At 40.1% G+C, this 14,403-nt stretch overlaps 1 protein-coding gene across 4 annotated transcripts in view; it reads left to right on the top strand.

Annotated features, from left to right (window-relative positions):
• gfra1a (gdnf family receptor alpha 1a) overlaps positions 1-14,403 on the top strand; it is a 162,561-nt gene that overhangs the window by 24,421 nt on the left and 123,737 nt on the right. For 2 of the 4 annotated variants that reach the window (XM_088086462.1, XM_088086460.1), the window contains exons 2-3: positions 1,085-1,390; positions 2,984-3,064. In XM_088086462.1, coding sequence (XP_087942588.1) covers positions 1,085-1,390; positions 2,984-3,064 — 387 coding nt within the window. Of the gene's footprint in view, positions 1-16; positions 619-1,084; positions 1,391-2,983; positions 3,065-14,403 lie in introns of those variants that run through there. The other 2 variants (XM_088086461.1, XM_042502425.2) reach the window with 2 other exon arrangements.

Genomic DNA, 14,403 nt, shown 5'->3' with positions numbered 1-14,403 from the left:
AGCTAATTATTTGTTTTCTGTGCTGCCATTGTGATACTGTCATAATAAGGGAGTGCGTTTGCTGTGATGGGGAGGTATATCTTTGTACATTTATTATAAGATTACAGTAGTTGAGCGCGAGGGGGGAAGCTGGCACTCTCCTCCTGCTGAATGCGCTAGACAGCAGTGGGGCTCCAGTTGGCTGTGTGCGCTCAGACGCACAGACGCAAGCATCCCACTGGCTGGAGTTGGAGGACACTCGCCCGTTTCGCTTCCACCGCTGCTCTGATCCCCACGTCTTTGTCTCCCGGCGGTGAGAAGACCACCCGCACGGGAGGAAAAAGAAACAAAGAATCACTTCTTTTTTTGCTGAGAGTCATAGAAACTGTGCCGAATCCGGACTGGACACTTTTTTTTTTTTTGAAGAGAGGGATATTTCTCGCACTACGCGAGCTGGATCTTGTTTTGCATAGCGGAGCGTCTTTTCAATGGATTTCAATACAGTGGAAGTACCCTGGGAATTAAACTGCTGTTAAGTCGCTTTTAGGTCGCAATTTTCGCTCCAATAAGGGTTTATGTTTCACATGGAGAGGAAGACAATGATCCTCCCGGTATTGTATGTCCTTCTGCCTCTTTTAGGTAAGTTTATTTGTCTGCACCGACAGCTTAATTTATAGGTACGTGTGATATTTAAGGGCGAAATTATGAGCTTTATTCATAAGAGGGAGCGTGGCAGAGACAGCTGCGCACAGGGAGTCCGTGTGGAGGCTACTGGGGTCCAAACTGCTCCAAAACGACCATCAGGGGCTTTCACTGCTTCATCAAACAATAATAAATGTGGAAGCAGCTGTGCGTTTTCATCGGAAACTGTCAAAGTCGCTGCGTGGATCACGGAGTTGTCAAGTTGTATGCTTTCAAATAGTTCATGCAATCATGCTTTTGTGGCGATGTGGATGCATGTGCATCACATCTGCAAGCTTTCAGGGGTTAAAATACTCCAAAAGTGCTAAATCCTCGAATATTTATTGTGGAAAAGCAATGAGAACACATCGACAGAGGCATTATTGTTTTTACCCATTATAATAAATGCAATTTGTGTTTACAGATGTGTTGTCTTATGCCGAGGAGAACCTGCGCGCTGGGGCCACCCGGCTGGACTGTGTGAGGGCCAGCGAGCAGTGCCTGAAGGAGCAGGCGTGCAGCACCAAGTACCGCACGATGAGGCAGTGCGTGGCCGGCGGCAAGGAGAGCAACTTCAGCATGGTGGCCGGCCTGGAGGCCAAGGACGAGTGCCGGAGCGCCATGGACGCGCTCAAACAGAGCCCGCTGTACAACTGCCGGTGTAAACGAGGCATGAAGAAAGAGAAGAACTGCCTGCGCATTTACTGGGGGATCTATCAGACATTACAAGGTTGGTTTCATGATTCTGGTGGATCTTTTTTCTCGAGAGATAAATCCTCACCCATTTTTGATTGCAGATTTGTGTTGCGTTGCTCAGGGGTGTTTGCTCAGGATCCTTGTATCTGGGGCTTTTTTCCTTAAATCAATATTAGGGACTGTTCCCTATATATGAGAGGGGTGGTGCAAAAGGAGGAGGCATATCAAATGATCATCATTTTGACTTAGGAAAGGCCATACAACTTTCCATGGCTGTATCTTGTCGTAATTTCACTGATCATATTTAATGATGGCATGTTTTATTTTGTTTTAATGATTTTTTTCTTTTATAATTTTTGTCGTTTATTCTAAAATTCTTGCATATTTCTATTTTTTCTTGATTTTTTTTAAGTTTATTTATTTATTTTGAAATTTCTGGTGATTTTTAAATTTTTATTTTTTTTTTCCTATTTTTTTTTTTAACTCGTGATTTCTTTCTTAAAATTTTGACCGATTTAAAAAAACAAAACAAAAACAAACTGCCACTTTTTTCCTGAAAATTTTTGGTGATTTTTGTTTTTCTTTTAGATTTTTTATTGCAATTATTGTTTTAATTTTTTGATGATTCAAAAAATAAAGACATTTTTTTAAATTTAAAACTTTAAGTTTCTGTTGTTTTTTAATTCCAGGCAATTTCCTTTCTTTTAAAGTTGTTGGTGACATTTAAAGTAAACATGCCTTCCAAACCCTGGTCAGCCAAAGTAAAAATAGCCAAAACTTGACCATGTAACAGATAGTCCCTCACCTTCAGTTTGCAGATGTGGATTTATGCACATCTGATCAGAGTAAAATCTTATTTCCTGTGTTTCTTTTGTTCAAAGATCTACCAGAGAATGGAACAAAAGCACGACTGTTTGTTATTTTGGAGGGGGAAGCCATTAAACCTCCACAGAGTCCCTCAGGGTTCCTTGTTTGGGTGGACGGCTACATTTAGAGAACACCCTGCAGCTTTGGTTAATGTGAAATGGACAGTCGCTCCCCATAGGTTTTCTAATCTGCTCAGTAAAGGGGGTGAGAGGATTAGTGGCCCCAGCTCCTCCCACTCTTATATGGAGCCTCCCTCCGCCTCCTGACCCCCTCCCATCCTTGCTTCCAAAAACACACACCAAAAAAACCCCTCAAAAAGTAGCACACTGCTATTAATCATGCACAATCACTCAACTTTCATTCAAATTTGGCCCCCCGACTCGCTTTTCAGCCACAGTCCTGCAGAGCCAAGACACTTTTTGACCTCCTAAATCACTTTCCTCGAGGGTAATGGAGCGTGACGCCCCTCAGCGCTGGCTGGCAGTGCCATCTTTAAGTGTTGATCATAGCAGGGGGGCCTTTTAAGTCCCGAAACTGCCGTCCAGCCCCATTGCCACTGAGTTGACTTCCAGTTGCGCAACACAGCTGACCAACCTGCCTAATCAAGCGTGGGGCTGTGTGCCAGCGTGGATATCGACTGACCCAAATAACCCGTGTCACATGCAGGCCAATGTGAAGGGTGAAGGATGATAAACAAAACAGGAGGGGGGGTTAAAAACACATCCATCTATCTGTCTGTAACATCTCATCTTCCTCACAGGTAATGATTTCTTGGAGGATTCTCCGTATGAACCAGTGAACAGCCGCCTCTCTGACATCTTCCGCCTTGCTCCGATCATAGGTAAGAATAAAAATCTTCTCTGAGGAGGCTTTCATACGACAGAGGTTCATGGCCACACTGAGGAAAAAAAGTCTTTTGAGACTTCGAAAATAAGGTAATATTATGAGGAAAAAAACACAATTTTACGAGAATGAAGTTGTAGTTTTACAAGAAAAAAGTAGTAATTCTATGAGAATAAACACGTAATATTATGAGAATAAAGTCGTAATATTATGAGAAAAATAGTTGTAATTTTCCAAAAAAAAAAAGTCGCAATTTTATAACAATTAAGTCGTTTTATTATGAGAATAAAGTTGTAATTTTACAAGAGGGGATATTATACGGAGGGCATCCTCCTTGGCATCTGGGGACAATGGCCAAGGCAGCTGCCTGTGCTCTCCCCTGTTGTATAGTTTGCTTTGTTCGTGCTTTGTTTCCTTTTATATCATTTGACTTTGTTCTCCTGAAATTCCTACCTTTTTCTTGTAAATTTCAGACCTTTTTTTGTAATATTCCAACTTTATTCTCATAATATTACTCCTTTTTTCTCAAAATATTACTTTTTTTAGCATAATACTACAACTTAATTCTTAAAATTCCAACTTTACTCACGTGATATTATAACTTCATTCCCAAAATCTAACCTTTTTGTCTTTAACATGGCCCTAATCCTCTGTTGTACGTTCACTCCATCCCTTTGTGATTATTTTCATTGTTTCGTTGGTCACTTGTCTCCGTCGAGATATCTCCAAGCTGTGCATGCTCTCTCTCCGAAGGTTATCTGTGTCTCAGGTATTTATCCTCCCCCATCCTCTCTGTCTGTCTCTCTCTCCGCTCGTTCTCGCCCCGGCAATATTGCATGCTGGCTTGAAGTGACCTTGCACGGGGAGCTATAGTTCTGAGTCTCATCAAGCAGTGGATTAATGCTTCAGATGTAGAGGGAGGGCTGTTGGACAGCTTCCTCTTGTGGTTGTTTGAATCCACTTGTTGAAAAGAGTGAGTGTGAATAATGTGGGAGAGCATGATAGGCATATTTTTCTGCTCTGTGTGGGAGCGAGGCTGGTGAAAGCCTCTAGATGGCGATGTTATTCCCTTGTTTGCAGCCGCTCAGGTACGCCGTGGTCCCACAGTTGTCACTGTTGTAGGTATTTGAGAGGCTGATCTATGAATGTTGGCGCAATCACATTTTCATTATCACACTGCAGGTGATGAGTGCTGTGTCAAATCAAACAGGCATGCTCTGCCTCCACATCTTCAAAGGCTGATATTTTGACCCTCTTTTCACAGAGAGGAGCCTTTTTCTTTCTGTTTCCTCTCTCGTTTTTATCTCACAATAGGCTGATTTGTCCTGAACTGATGCTTCTCCTATAGGGTGAGATCATAACGTGGGTGGTGAGATACATGGAAAAGAAATCTTGGCCCTGGAGCCGATTTCATGACCAATTTGCCTCTAAAGAAACACCCGCTGGGAAGACAGCTTGTTTTGTAAAGCCTATTCTCTCCTCTTAGGACTAAATATACAGGGTTCGTACGGTCATGAAGTACATGGAAAAGTCATGGATTTGTAAATAGCTATCTCCAGGCCTGGAAAGGTATTGGAAAACTAAATATACCCTGAAAGTTTCAAGTTCAAGGACTGTTGGAAATTTGAAAAATCCAACAATAATTTCTGTTTTTACAGTTTCTGGCTGTGATAAATGATGTAATATTTGGTGATTTTTTGATTAAAGGCATGAAAGAAAAATCATTCATTAAAATGTGCAAAAAGTTTTTTAAGAAAACATGCCTTCGCAGGTTGGGAAGTAATGTTTTCTTTAAAATCACATTTTTTTTTAACAAAGCGCCAAATTTTTTTCATCAAAAATCGACAAAAATGTTTAATGAAAAAATTGTCAGTAAAATAAAAACAAAATACAGCCATTTAAATTTAGATGTCCCTCCCCTAAAGTCCCTCCGTGATCCTTAAAAAAATCCTTAAAAATCCTTAAATATATTGTTTGTTATATTTAAATAATCGGTCCTAATCCTATCCTGAAGATTTTATTTATTTAAATAATATATATTTTTAAATAAAGCTCTTGTATAGTAATGAAAAAGAACCAATAAGGAGCATTTATGAATGTACAGTCCTTAAAATTTGCCTCAGAGTCATGGAAAAAACATGGAAATTTGTCGATAAAATTGTGCATGAACCCAGTCAATAGAAATAGATGATGACTTACACCACGTCATGCTATATCTGTCTCTGGCCCTTTATATGGGAGCCGGTCCCAGGAGGGACGAGACACCCTCAGGCCATCAGCGCTGAAGCATGTGCAGCACAGGATCGTAGTTCACATCACAGGCAGGTGACATCTATCGACAGTCTGAGCTGCAGGTTCCTGGAGCGCCAACAGACAGATTTATGGTGTCATTCTTATGGCGAAGGCAGGCACTCCTTATTTCATGTCCAAACGCCTCTTTATGTCGATTGATGGCTTTGCATATACAGTATATCTCTCTTTGTAAGCAGCAGGGATCAGACATCAGATCAGCCTGAGTTGTTATCAAAGCGCCGTTATGGAGAGCAGAGTTGCGAGTAATGATGGTTTTCATTACTGGTTAGTTTGTGGGTTATTTTTGCAATTACTTGATTGATTGTTTAGCATGTAAAATGTCCAGAAACAGTGCTGGCATGCAGTCAGTAGTCTGACCATGGTAGTAGTCCATGGTAGTCTGACCAACAGTTCAATGGTATAAAATAGGGAATCCTCACATTTAAGAAGTTGGAACTGGAAAGTATTTTTCTTTTTTTCCTTTCTAAATGTGTTGAACAATTTTCAAAAATGTTCCTGTTTCATTTTCGATGAATTCTCACTGCTTTCACAGGGTTGGAAATTACCTTTTTTAAAGCGTGAATAATTCTAGATTCACTTGCACATGTTACTAGCATTAGGTGGTGGCTGGTTTTGATTTCCACATGTGCTTTACTGCCCTTCAGTTTCCTGCCTTTTTGGCTTGTGACACCCTAAAATGAAGAAATAACTCCATGAACTCTCATCACAAGCTTTGAGATGAGTGACTTCTCTTGCTTTGATTGTTAATTTCAAAAGATTTTCATAGGTGAAAGAACTTATGTGTTTAGCAAGACAAAAGTCAAACATTTGAGTGAGAAAGTTAGAAGAATAGACATACTTTTGTGTAACGTTGAATCTTTATTACTTATTTTTTGTTTCTTAATGATCTTGTGACCCCTTGGGGGAGGTCCTGACCTGTATTTTGGGATCCAGTGGACTAAATGACCAGTTGTTTCGGTGCTTGTCCATCACTCTTTCATGTTGACTGACAGCTTTACATATCTTTGATATAACATTGGATCAGCATGTCTGTCATTGAAGCGCAGATATGGAGAGCATGACTTTTTCTATCTGTCAGTTTTATCCTGTTCATGTATGAGGAGTGAAACGTTAAAAATGGGAATGTACACATTCACTGGGAGAAACAAGAAAGCTTTTTTTCTCCGAGGTTACATGTAAGACATGCTATGTGCATTTTTATGTAACAAATATTAAACAAAACTGTAAAATGTCTCCCACTTCGAAAGACTTGAATGATGCTCTCCTTGAGACAATCCTGACAAGAGCCAAAACCAGGGACAGTTTGACCTATTTTAACTTACATAATTAAAGCGCCACCTTATCCGCCTGTCATATCCCCAGAAAAGTTTATGACAGACTAATACTGATATTTAATTTTGAAGCTGTTATCTGCAGATATGGATGACGTGCCGATATTACTGCGCATCAACCCATTGCCAGAAAAATGTTTGCACCATGCAATTCTGCAAACCACGGTTACATAGTACATGTATGCTATCATGTGGTGAATATGTTGAAACTTTGCACTGAAACTTAAACTTAATGTTGAAATTTTATGTTGCAACAACACTGCGGGTAATGTATTGTTAGGTTTATGCACAAAAACTACTTGAATATTACTACTTGAATCATGTTTTGGCGTAAAATATGCAGTTTTAAGGGCACAATCTCAGCTGGAAACACAGTGATGTCTCTAAAAAAAACCAGCACTTTTCGTGCCACCATACTGGAAAAACAGTGACAGGTCCCTTAAAAACACCCACTTTAGCACATATAAAGCTGCTGGAGACACAGCAATGAGTCATTGAAAAAAACAAACCATTTTATGTTGTTTGTTGGTCTTGAACAGTGGTCTGCAGCTCAGCAGACGTCTAACCAGGGTGTCAAGCTATCCACCTCCTGATAACTAAGACGGCTCATACTACGGCACTTTAGAAATGTTGATATGATACATATGAAATGTCAAATGCATCATGGTTTGCAGAAACTGCCAACATTTTCTCGTGGCGAATGTTCTGGGATAAAGCTAGAAGGAGAACAGCACCTGATCATTAGAGGAGACTTGTGGAGCAGGAGGTGGGGATGAAGGGGTGAGAGAGAGGAGAAGGCTGCAGGGGTGAGGGTTAATCAGTGAATAGCAGGGTAAGACGAAGCAGACGGGCAGCATAGAAACAGAAAGCATAAGATCACTCTCCCTGCTCTGCTCTTTCTGAGGAAATTAAAGGGCAAGGTGACAGGAGAAGGATCGAGGCAGAAATGATTAGAGCTTAGAGCGTGTTTTTGATCACTCAGACGGCCTCGTATGTGTCAGCTCTACGACACAGTGCGCTGAACTCAGCAGAGGACAGGGACTTTACACCAAACAACCCAAAAATATACATAGTGTGAAAGCGGACCAGAATCAAGAGTGCTGTCTGGGGATACTCATTGTTAGATAAATCTTCTTTTTTTTTGAAGATTTGTTTTTGGCTTCTCTTTTCGTCTTATTTTCAGGCAATTTTCTTTCCACTAATTTCTAAAAAAATATTTTACTTTACAATGTTTGCAAAACTTGCTAGGGCTCATGCTTCTAGGATTTGAGGACATTTCTCAGATTTTAGGACGTTTCTAGGATTTTAGGACGGTTTTTGGACATGTCTCACATTTGTAGACGTTTCTAGGATCTGAAGACATTTCAAGGATATTAAGACATTTCTCAGATTATAGGACATTTCAGGTATTTTAGGACATTTCTGTGATTTTAGGATGTTCCTTGGATTTGAGGAAATTTTTCAGATTTGAGGACTTTTCTAGGATTTAGGACATTTCTGAGATTTTAGAGCATTTCCAGGATTTTATGACATACAGGATTTAAGAATGTTTTTAGGATTTAAGGATATTTCTTGGATTTTTGTACATTTTTAGGATTTTAGGATGTTCTGTTTTTAAGACATTTCTAGTATTGTAGTACTTTTTTTGGTTATTTTGTCATCATTTGACAGGACAGAGCTAGCATGAAAGGAGGAAGGGGGGGGGGGGGGGGGACATGCAGCAAAGGGCTGCAGGCTAAAAGCGAAACTGCGGCTGCTTTGGCAAAGACATTGCCTTTGCACATGGGCTGCCCCCACTACCCCCAAACCACCAGCGACCCCAAATTAAGGTCTTTTTTGCACTTTAAATTGGAGTTAAGGTTCATATCAGAGCACGGTGTTGCCAATTTGATTGCTTTTCTCATTGTCTTTCTATAGGAGGTCTCCTATATCATGTTTTTGTCTTTTACATACCTTCATTGTCACGCTGAAAGATAAAATATTATTGAAAACTTTATCCTAGCTCATAGTGAAACAGCTTTACTTTTGCGGCACGCTCTCAAGTCCTCAGACAACAGTTTGTGAAGCACTTATGATCCGAGTCAGCGGTCTGTGGTCAGCCCCCTATTTCAGGAGGCTCTGTGGACGTGTCTCAGTGAGGCAGTGATCCCAGGCTATAGGAACAATAGGCACCCACCACGATCCTGTAATTCCATAATCGACCTCGTGTCACTGACTGAAGGAACTAATCTCTAGTGACACCCATACATACAGTGCACAGATGCACAGACACCCAAACACTCTCACTGCTGTGCCTGAACACCTGTTCCCCATGAAACACCTATAGGCGTCAGTCTGATTTCATTAGAGAGACATGAAGGGTGTTGTCTTGGCCACACAAAATACACTGCATGTGCAGCTGAAGTGGATATATGGACTATCTTTGGTGATTCACACCAAACCTTTAACCCTTTGAAACCTGGATTGACATTATTTTTCTTGTGCTGTGTTCAGACACTTTCTACAAGCTATTTAACGGTTTGAAACATTAAGAAATGTCCAGCAAATTGCAAGAAATTAGTTAAAGGTGAGAAAACAAAATATTAATAGAAATCCACACTGCCATATTCCACTAAATCCCCCTAAATCTTAACTAATGGAACAGTCTAGCTGATAGATGCACACACACGCACACGGCAGCTCCACTAGGTTGATTTAGCTAATTATTTTCAGATCTTTACCGGGGGCAGAGTGCCTTTACCTCTGGGGTTGAGTCCAGTGAGTCACAGTTAAGTATGAGCAACTCACTTCTCTGCATCAAAAAAAAGAGCTGTTGCAGTCAGCAGTGACTAATTCCTCAGTGGTGCTTCTAGAGAAGTAAAATATGGGCAATATTTTGTCTAAGTAACTTGAAATGAGAGAGCTGGATGCAAAATCCTTTAAACCATTTAAAGCCAAAGCAAACTGGCTTGATTTCTTTCAAAAACACGGGAAAAAGGCAACTTGAGAGGAAATTAGCCCCAAATTGGCAAGAAATTAGGAAAAAAGTGCAACAAAAACAATAGCAACAAAAAGAAAAGGTAAAATAAAACAAAAAATGAAGTAACTTGAAAAAAAAGGGTTAAAAATAAGAAAAAAAATCTGTATAATAATAATAATCATAATAATAAATGGACATTTTGGACATTTTTCCCTGCTTATTTTATTGATTTTCTAAATTACTAATTTCTTGCAATATGCAGGACGTTTTGTTGCTCACTCATCCGCAGCAGGGCTTTCATGTCAGACTCCAGCCTGCTTCTCCAAACTGGGGGCGTGCTGATAAGTACCCCATACAACCCCACTTAAAAAAATCTGAACTATCAGATTGAAAGCCATTGATCAGCCACCATGTCTTATCAGCACATCTGTCATGTTTTCAAGTTGATATAGGTAATAGCTTTCAGTGAAGAATGAAATATGTTGTTTTTCTTATAATGCAGACACATTGTTTACAACGTCTCTGTCTCCATCATATATTCATGTGACAAAGTGATGACGGCTTTAAATCTGGAAGCTGTGAGTGTGAACTCATTTAAGACATCAGCTGTGACGGCAGTAAAGTCTCACAGTGTGTGAGAATATATAATAATAATATATAATAACGAAGCACACGTTCTTTCATGTGTTTCACTCCATTTTTAATCCAGGCTGTTGGTTGCTCCTTTCCAACATTTCCTTGTGTTCACTCCCTTTATCTTTTCCTGTCTATCTCTCTTTAGCATCTCTACCTGTTGTGATGTCTCAGTGTCAGTTCATTAAAGGGCTTTTTTGAGTTTTTGTCTGTCTTTGGAACCATTGAGACCACTGCTTCTCTATTAGTTATAAAAAAAAGTGCTGGTTTTACTTTACATTTAGCTCGTACTGTTCAAAAGGGACACTCAGCTTGCTTTGCTTTGGGGCCACTTTTGCAAAAAGGTCAGAGGCCAGTCGCAGCAGTCCCATACATGTTTCAAAGAGTTTAGGACATCTCTAGGATTTTTGGACATTTCTCAGATTTTGGGACATTTCTTATATTTGGGGGCATTTGTAGGATTTTAAGACGCTTCATGGATATAAGTACTTTTCTCAGATTTTAGGCCATTACCAGGATTTTGACACTTTTCTTGGATTTTAGGACGGTTCTCAGATTTTAGGATATTTCTTAAAACTTTTAAACTGTAGGATTGTGGGAAATTTCTAGGATTTTAAGAAGCCTCTAGGATTTAAGGACGAATCTAGGACTTTAGGATGTTTCTTGGATTTGAGGGGGTTACTTGGATTTTAGAACATTTCTAGGATTTTAGGATGTGTCTGGGATTTCAGGACATTTCTTGATTGAAAGATGTTTCGAGGATTTTAGGATATTCCTAGGATTATATGACCTTTTTTTAGGATTTTACGATGTTTCTACAATTTTAGGACTTTTTTACAAATATCAGGGGCCAGATTTTGCCCGCAGGCCAAAAGTTGGGTATCACTGCTGTACAGCATGCCCAGATTTTAGGTAGATATCTCTACAGGTTGGTTTGAACCTGACTTAGAGAGAGACTAGGGTTTGTAAATCAGTTAAAAATAAGGTAGACACACGGTGCTGACAAACAATAATTTCTTATGGCACTGCATGAGTTCACATAATCATAGAGGAAGCAGAAAGCAGAGTTTAGATGAAATGGCGGCCTTGCTTTCCGCCAGTTACCCATGTTTATGAGTCAGTGATCCATGCACGAGGGAGCAACGCAGAAACAGAAAGCATTATTCTGAGATTCAAGTGGACTTAAAATTACTGCCACACCATTTGACCCACGCGGCTGGAAAATCAAACTGGTGGAAGAAAATGAATGAATACACAGCCTGGATGGTTATACTCATGAACACTGGCAACTCCAGGTACCTTTCATCCCTGCCAAAATATATTTTTTCTTTGTCTGTGGCTTCCTGCACTTGTCCTTCTTGTCCTTCGTCATCTTGTTATCCTGCACTTTGAATATTTAACAGGATATCACAAGCCATGCTCTCCCTATTTTCTTAACCTTACATTTTTAGAGCCAAAGCCCAACTGACAGGTTCACACAGTCATGAAAAACCTGGAAAAGCCATTGAATTTCATTTCACAAACCTGTATAATAACATATGATGTGCTTAAAGACCATCAGAAATTTGAAGATTTGATTGGTGATTGATTGGAGGCATGTTTTTTTAAAAACTCAACAAAAAATTCTGAAGAGCAGAGAAATTGTTGATTTTTTCTTTCAAAATTGCATAAAAACCTAAAAACATGTTTTTAACTTTAAAATGTTTTAAAGGAAACATGCTCTCCAAACATGTAGGGTTTTTAAAACCTTTTTTTTCTTAAAAATTCACCAAAACATTTTGAAGGAAAAACATTCATTATTATTTTTATTTTTTAAATTATATATATTATAAAAAGCTATTGTATAGTAATGAAAAACAATCAATAAAGAGTATTTATGTTTTTTTCAGAGAATGTATGGTTTTTGAAATTTTTTGTCATGGAATTTATTGGTAAAATGTGTATGAACCCTGAACCAAGGAATGCGTGACTTAAAAATCATCCCTAAATTTGACAAATGGGGCTATTTGAACTTGTTTCATACATTTTTGGCACATTGCCACAGAGATTACGGTGGATTTTTGCACTGCTTCCAGACAAGAGACCATTTTTGTGTGTAAGCCAGTTGTCATTTAGCACAAGTATGACAAGGGGCGAGGGAAATATAACACGGCACAAGAAGCGGACTGTAATCGACAGCCTGGGCAGCAGCCAAAAGTGACTGAAGGTAAATACAGCAGCTGCGGGTAAATGACGGGGCGGCAGCGGGTGAAAACGGATAAGAACATCACAGATTCCAGGAGGTGCGACCTATGAATAAAGATGAGTTTATACAACGTATCATTTTCACTCTGGCCCGTGGACTGACCTTTTACAGTTGTTTGGCAGTTTTGAAGTGATAATATAGCATTTAGGTCAGCAGCACTTATCTTAAACTGAGTCTGTACTTTAAAACTTTTGAGTAAACAGGACAATGTTTGAGATTTACAGGACAGAACGACGCAGGAGACTTTTTAAATGTATCTAAACCCTCCCTGTCCTCACACGTCAAGGGCATTTACTTAAACTCAGCTCAATCTACACGCTTAGTAAATAAAGGTTCCTAAAAGGTTAATACTGAAGGGCTGAGGTTCTACCAAGAACCATTTGCCTCTGAACAACCCCTTTTTGAATAAAGAGATCTTCTTCTTTAAGAGTTCCATTAAGAACTAAAACCAATGTTAGTGGGAGAGAGATGTATGGGTAATGTAGTAAATTGCTATTTTTAGAGCCCCTCTCAGTGGAGAAATCCTTGAATTATAAAAGGATTCTCCCTCGGTGGGTTCTAGATAATAAAAAAAACCTTGGAATATGAATGGGTTCTTGACACAATACCCTGGCTTGGTCCTAGATCAGACACTCAAAATATAAAAGAGTTCTCGGTAGACTCCCCTGGGTGAGTTCTATGTGTATACCCTTGGGGTATAAAAAGGTTCTTGATAGAATGCCCTGGTTTGGTTCTAGATCAAACTCTCAGAAGATGGAACGGTTCTCAGTGGAGCACCCAGAGAGGATTCTGGGTGGAACCACTACACCATAGATGGTTGTCTGTAGAACTTCTAATAGGGGTTATGGGTGGAACCTTTGACAGATGGTTCTAGGTACTACCCTTTATGTCTGGTTCTGGGTAGATCTCTCTGAAAGTGTTCCAGTTGGATCCTTAATGAAAAAATCTACGGGGAACCAAAATGGGTTCTCCTACGGGAACAAGCAGTAGATGATTCTAGTTGGCACCTTTATTTCTGAGAGTGCAGGCAGGTTTTGAGTGTTTCTCTTAAACTTGTTGATGTTTCAGATGTTCTCCGGGCAGCTCGGCAGTAATCAGAGAGTGTTCCCTGGCTTGTAATGAATTTTTCCCGTCGGTGTGTGTTGATGTCTGTTTGGCTTAAACTCTCTCCTTAAGCTGCGTCCTCCTCTCAGCTGGCTGCCGCCGCCGCGCTCTCTGTATCACCCACTCACCACTCATAAGCCCCAATACACCAAAGCTCAATGTTGTGTCTTTTCCATGTGTCAAGACTTCAAACACATCTTGTCCTCTTCCCTCCTACAACTCAAGTCAACCTTGAAGCGCAGTAGCGGCGCTGTGTGTGCATATATGTGCGTGTGTTGCGAGTGTGAAAACATCTGTAAGTGCGTGGCCCCGGCTGTCAAGCCAAGGCAGTGCTTCAAATCCCCCCGTGCTGACACGCAGCGCTGAGAGGCTGTCAGCACCACTCAACCACTGGCTGCAGAGGAAGTCACTCTCATTATGAGCTGCCAATGTTTAGAGATAAGAGTGTCTGCTGCTATCTCCGTGTTTGTGTGCGTGTGTGTGCTTGCATGTGTGTGTTTATGTGAGTGTGAGATAGTCGGGGAGGGAATGCAGAGGAGTTGCAGAGGTAGAAACATAATTTATTGTGCTGTATCGTTTGGAGAGAGAGAGAGAGTATCCCGCCTGTTCTCTTAACTTTACTTTCCTGCCTTTATTTATCCAGAGCTGGTTGACTGAGCACACTTGCTCCTTTTTGTGCCGTCTCCTGCTTCACGCTTGTTCAGTCAAATGCATTTATAGCTGGGAGTTTCTCTGGATATAAACAGTCCTGC

This window comes from Plectropomus leopardus, chromosome 13, assembly GCF_026936395.1.
Source record: "Plectropomus leopardus strain MGB_pleo_1.0 chromosome 13, ASM2693639v1, whole genome shotgun sequence".
Taxonomy (NCBI): Eukaryota; Metazoa; Chordata; class Actinopteri; order Perciformes; family Serranidae; genus Plectropomus; species Plectropomus leopardus.
Note: the sequence above shows the minus strand (reverse complement) of the source record. Positions and strands in the feature narration are given on the sequence as shown.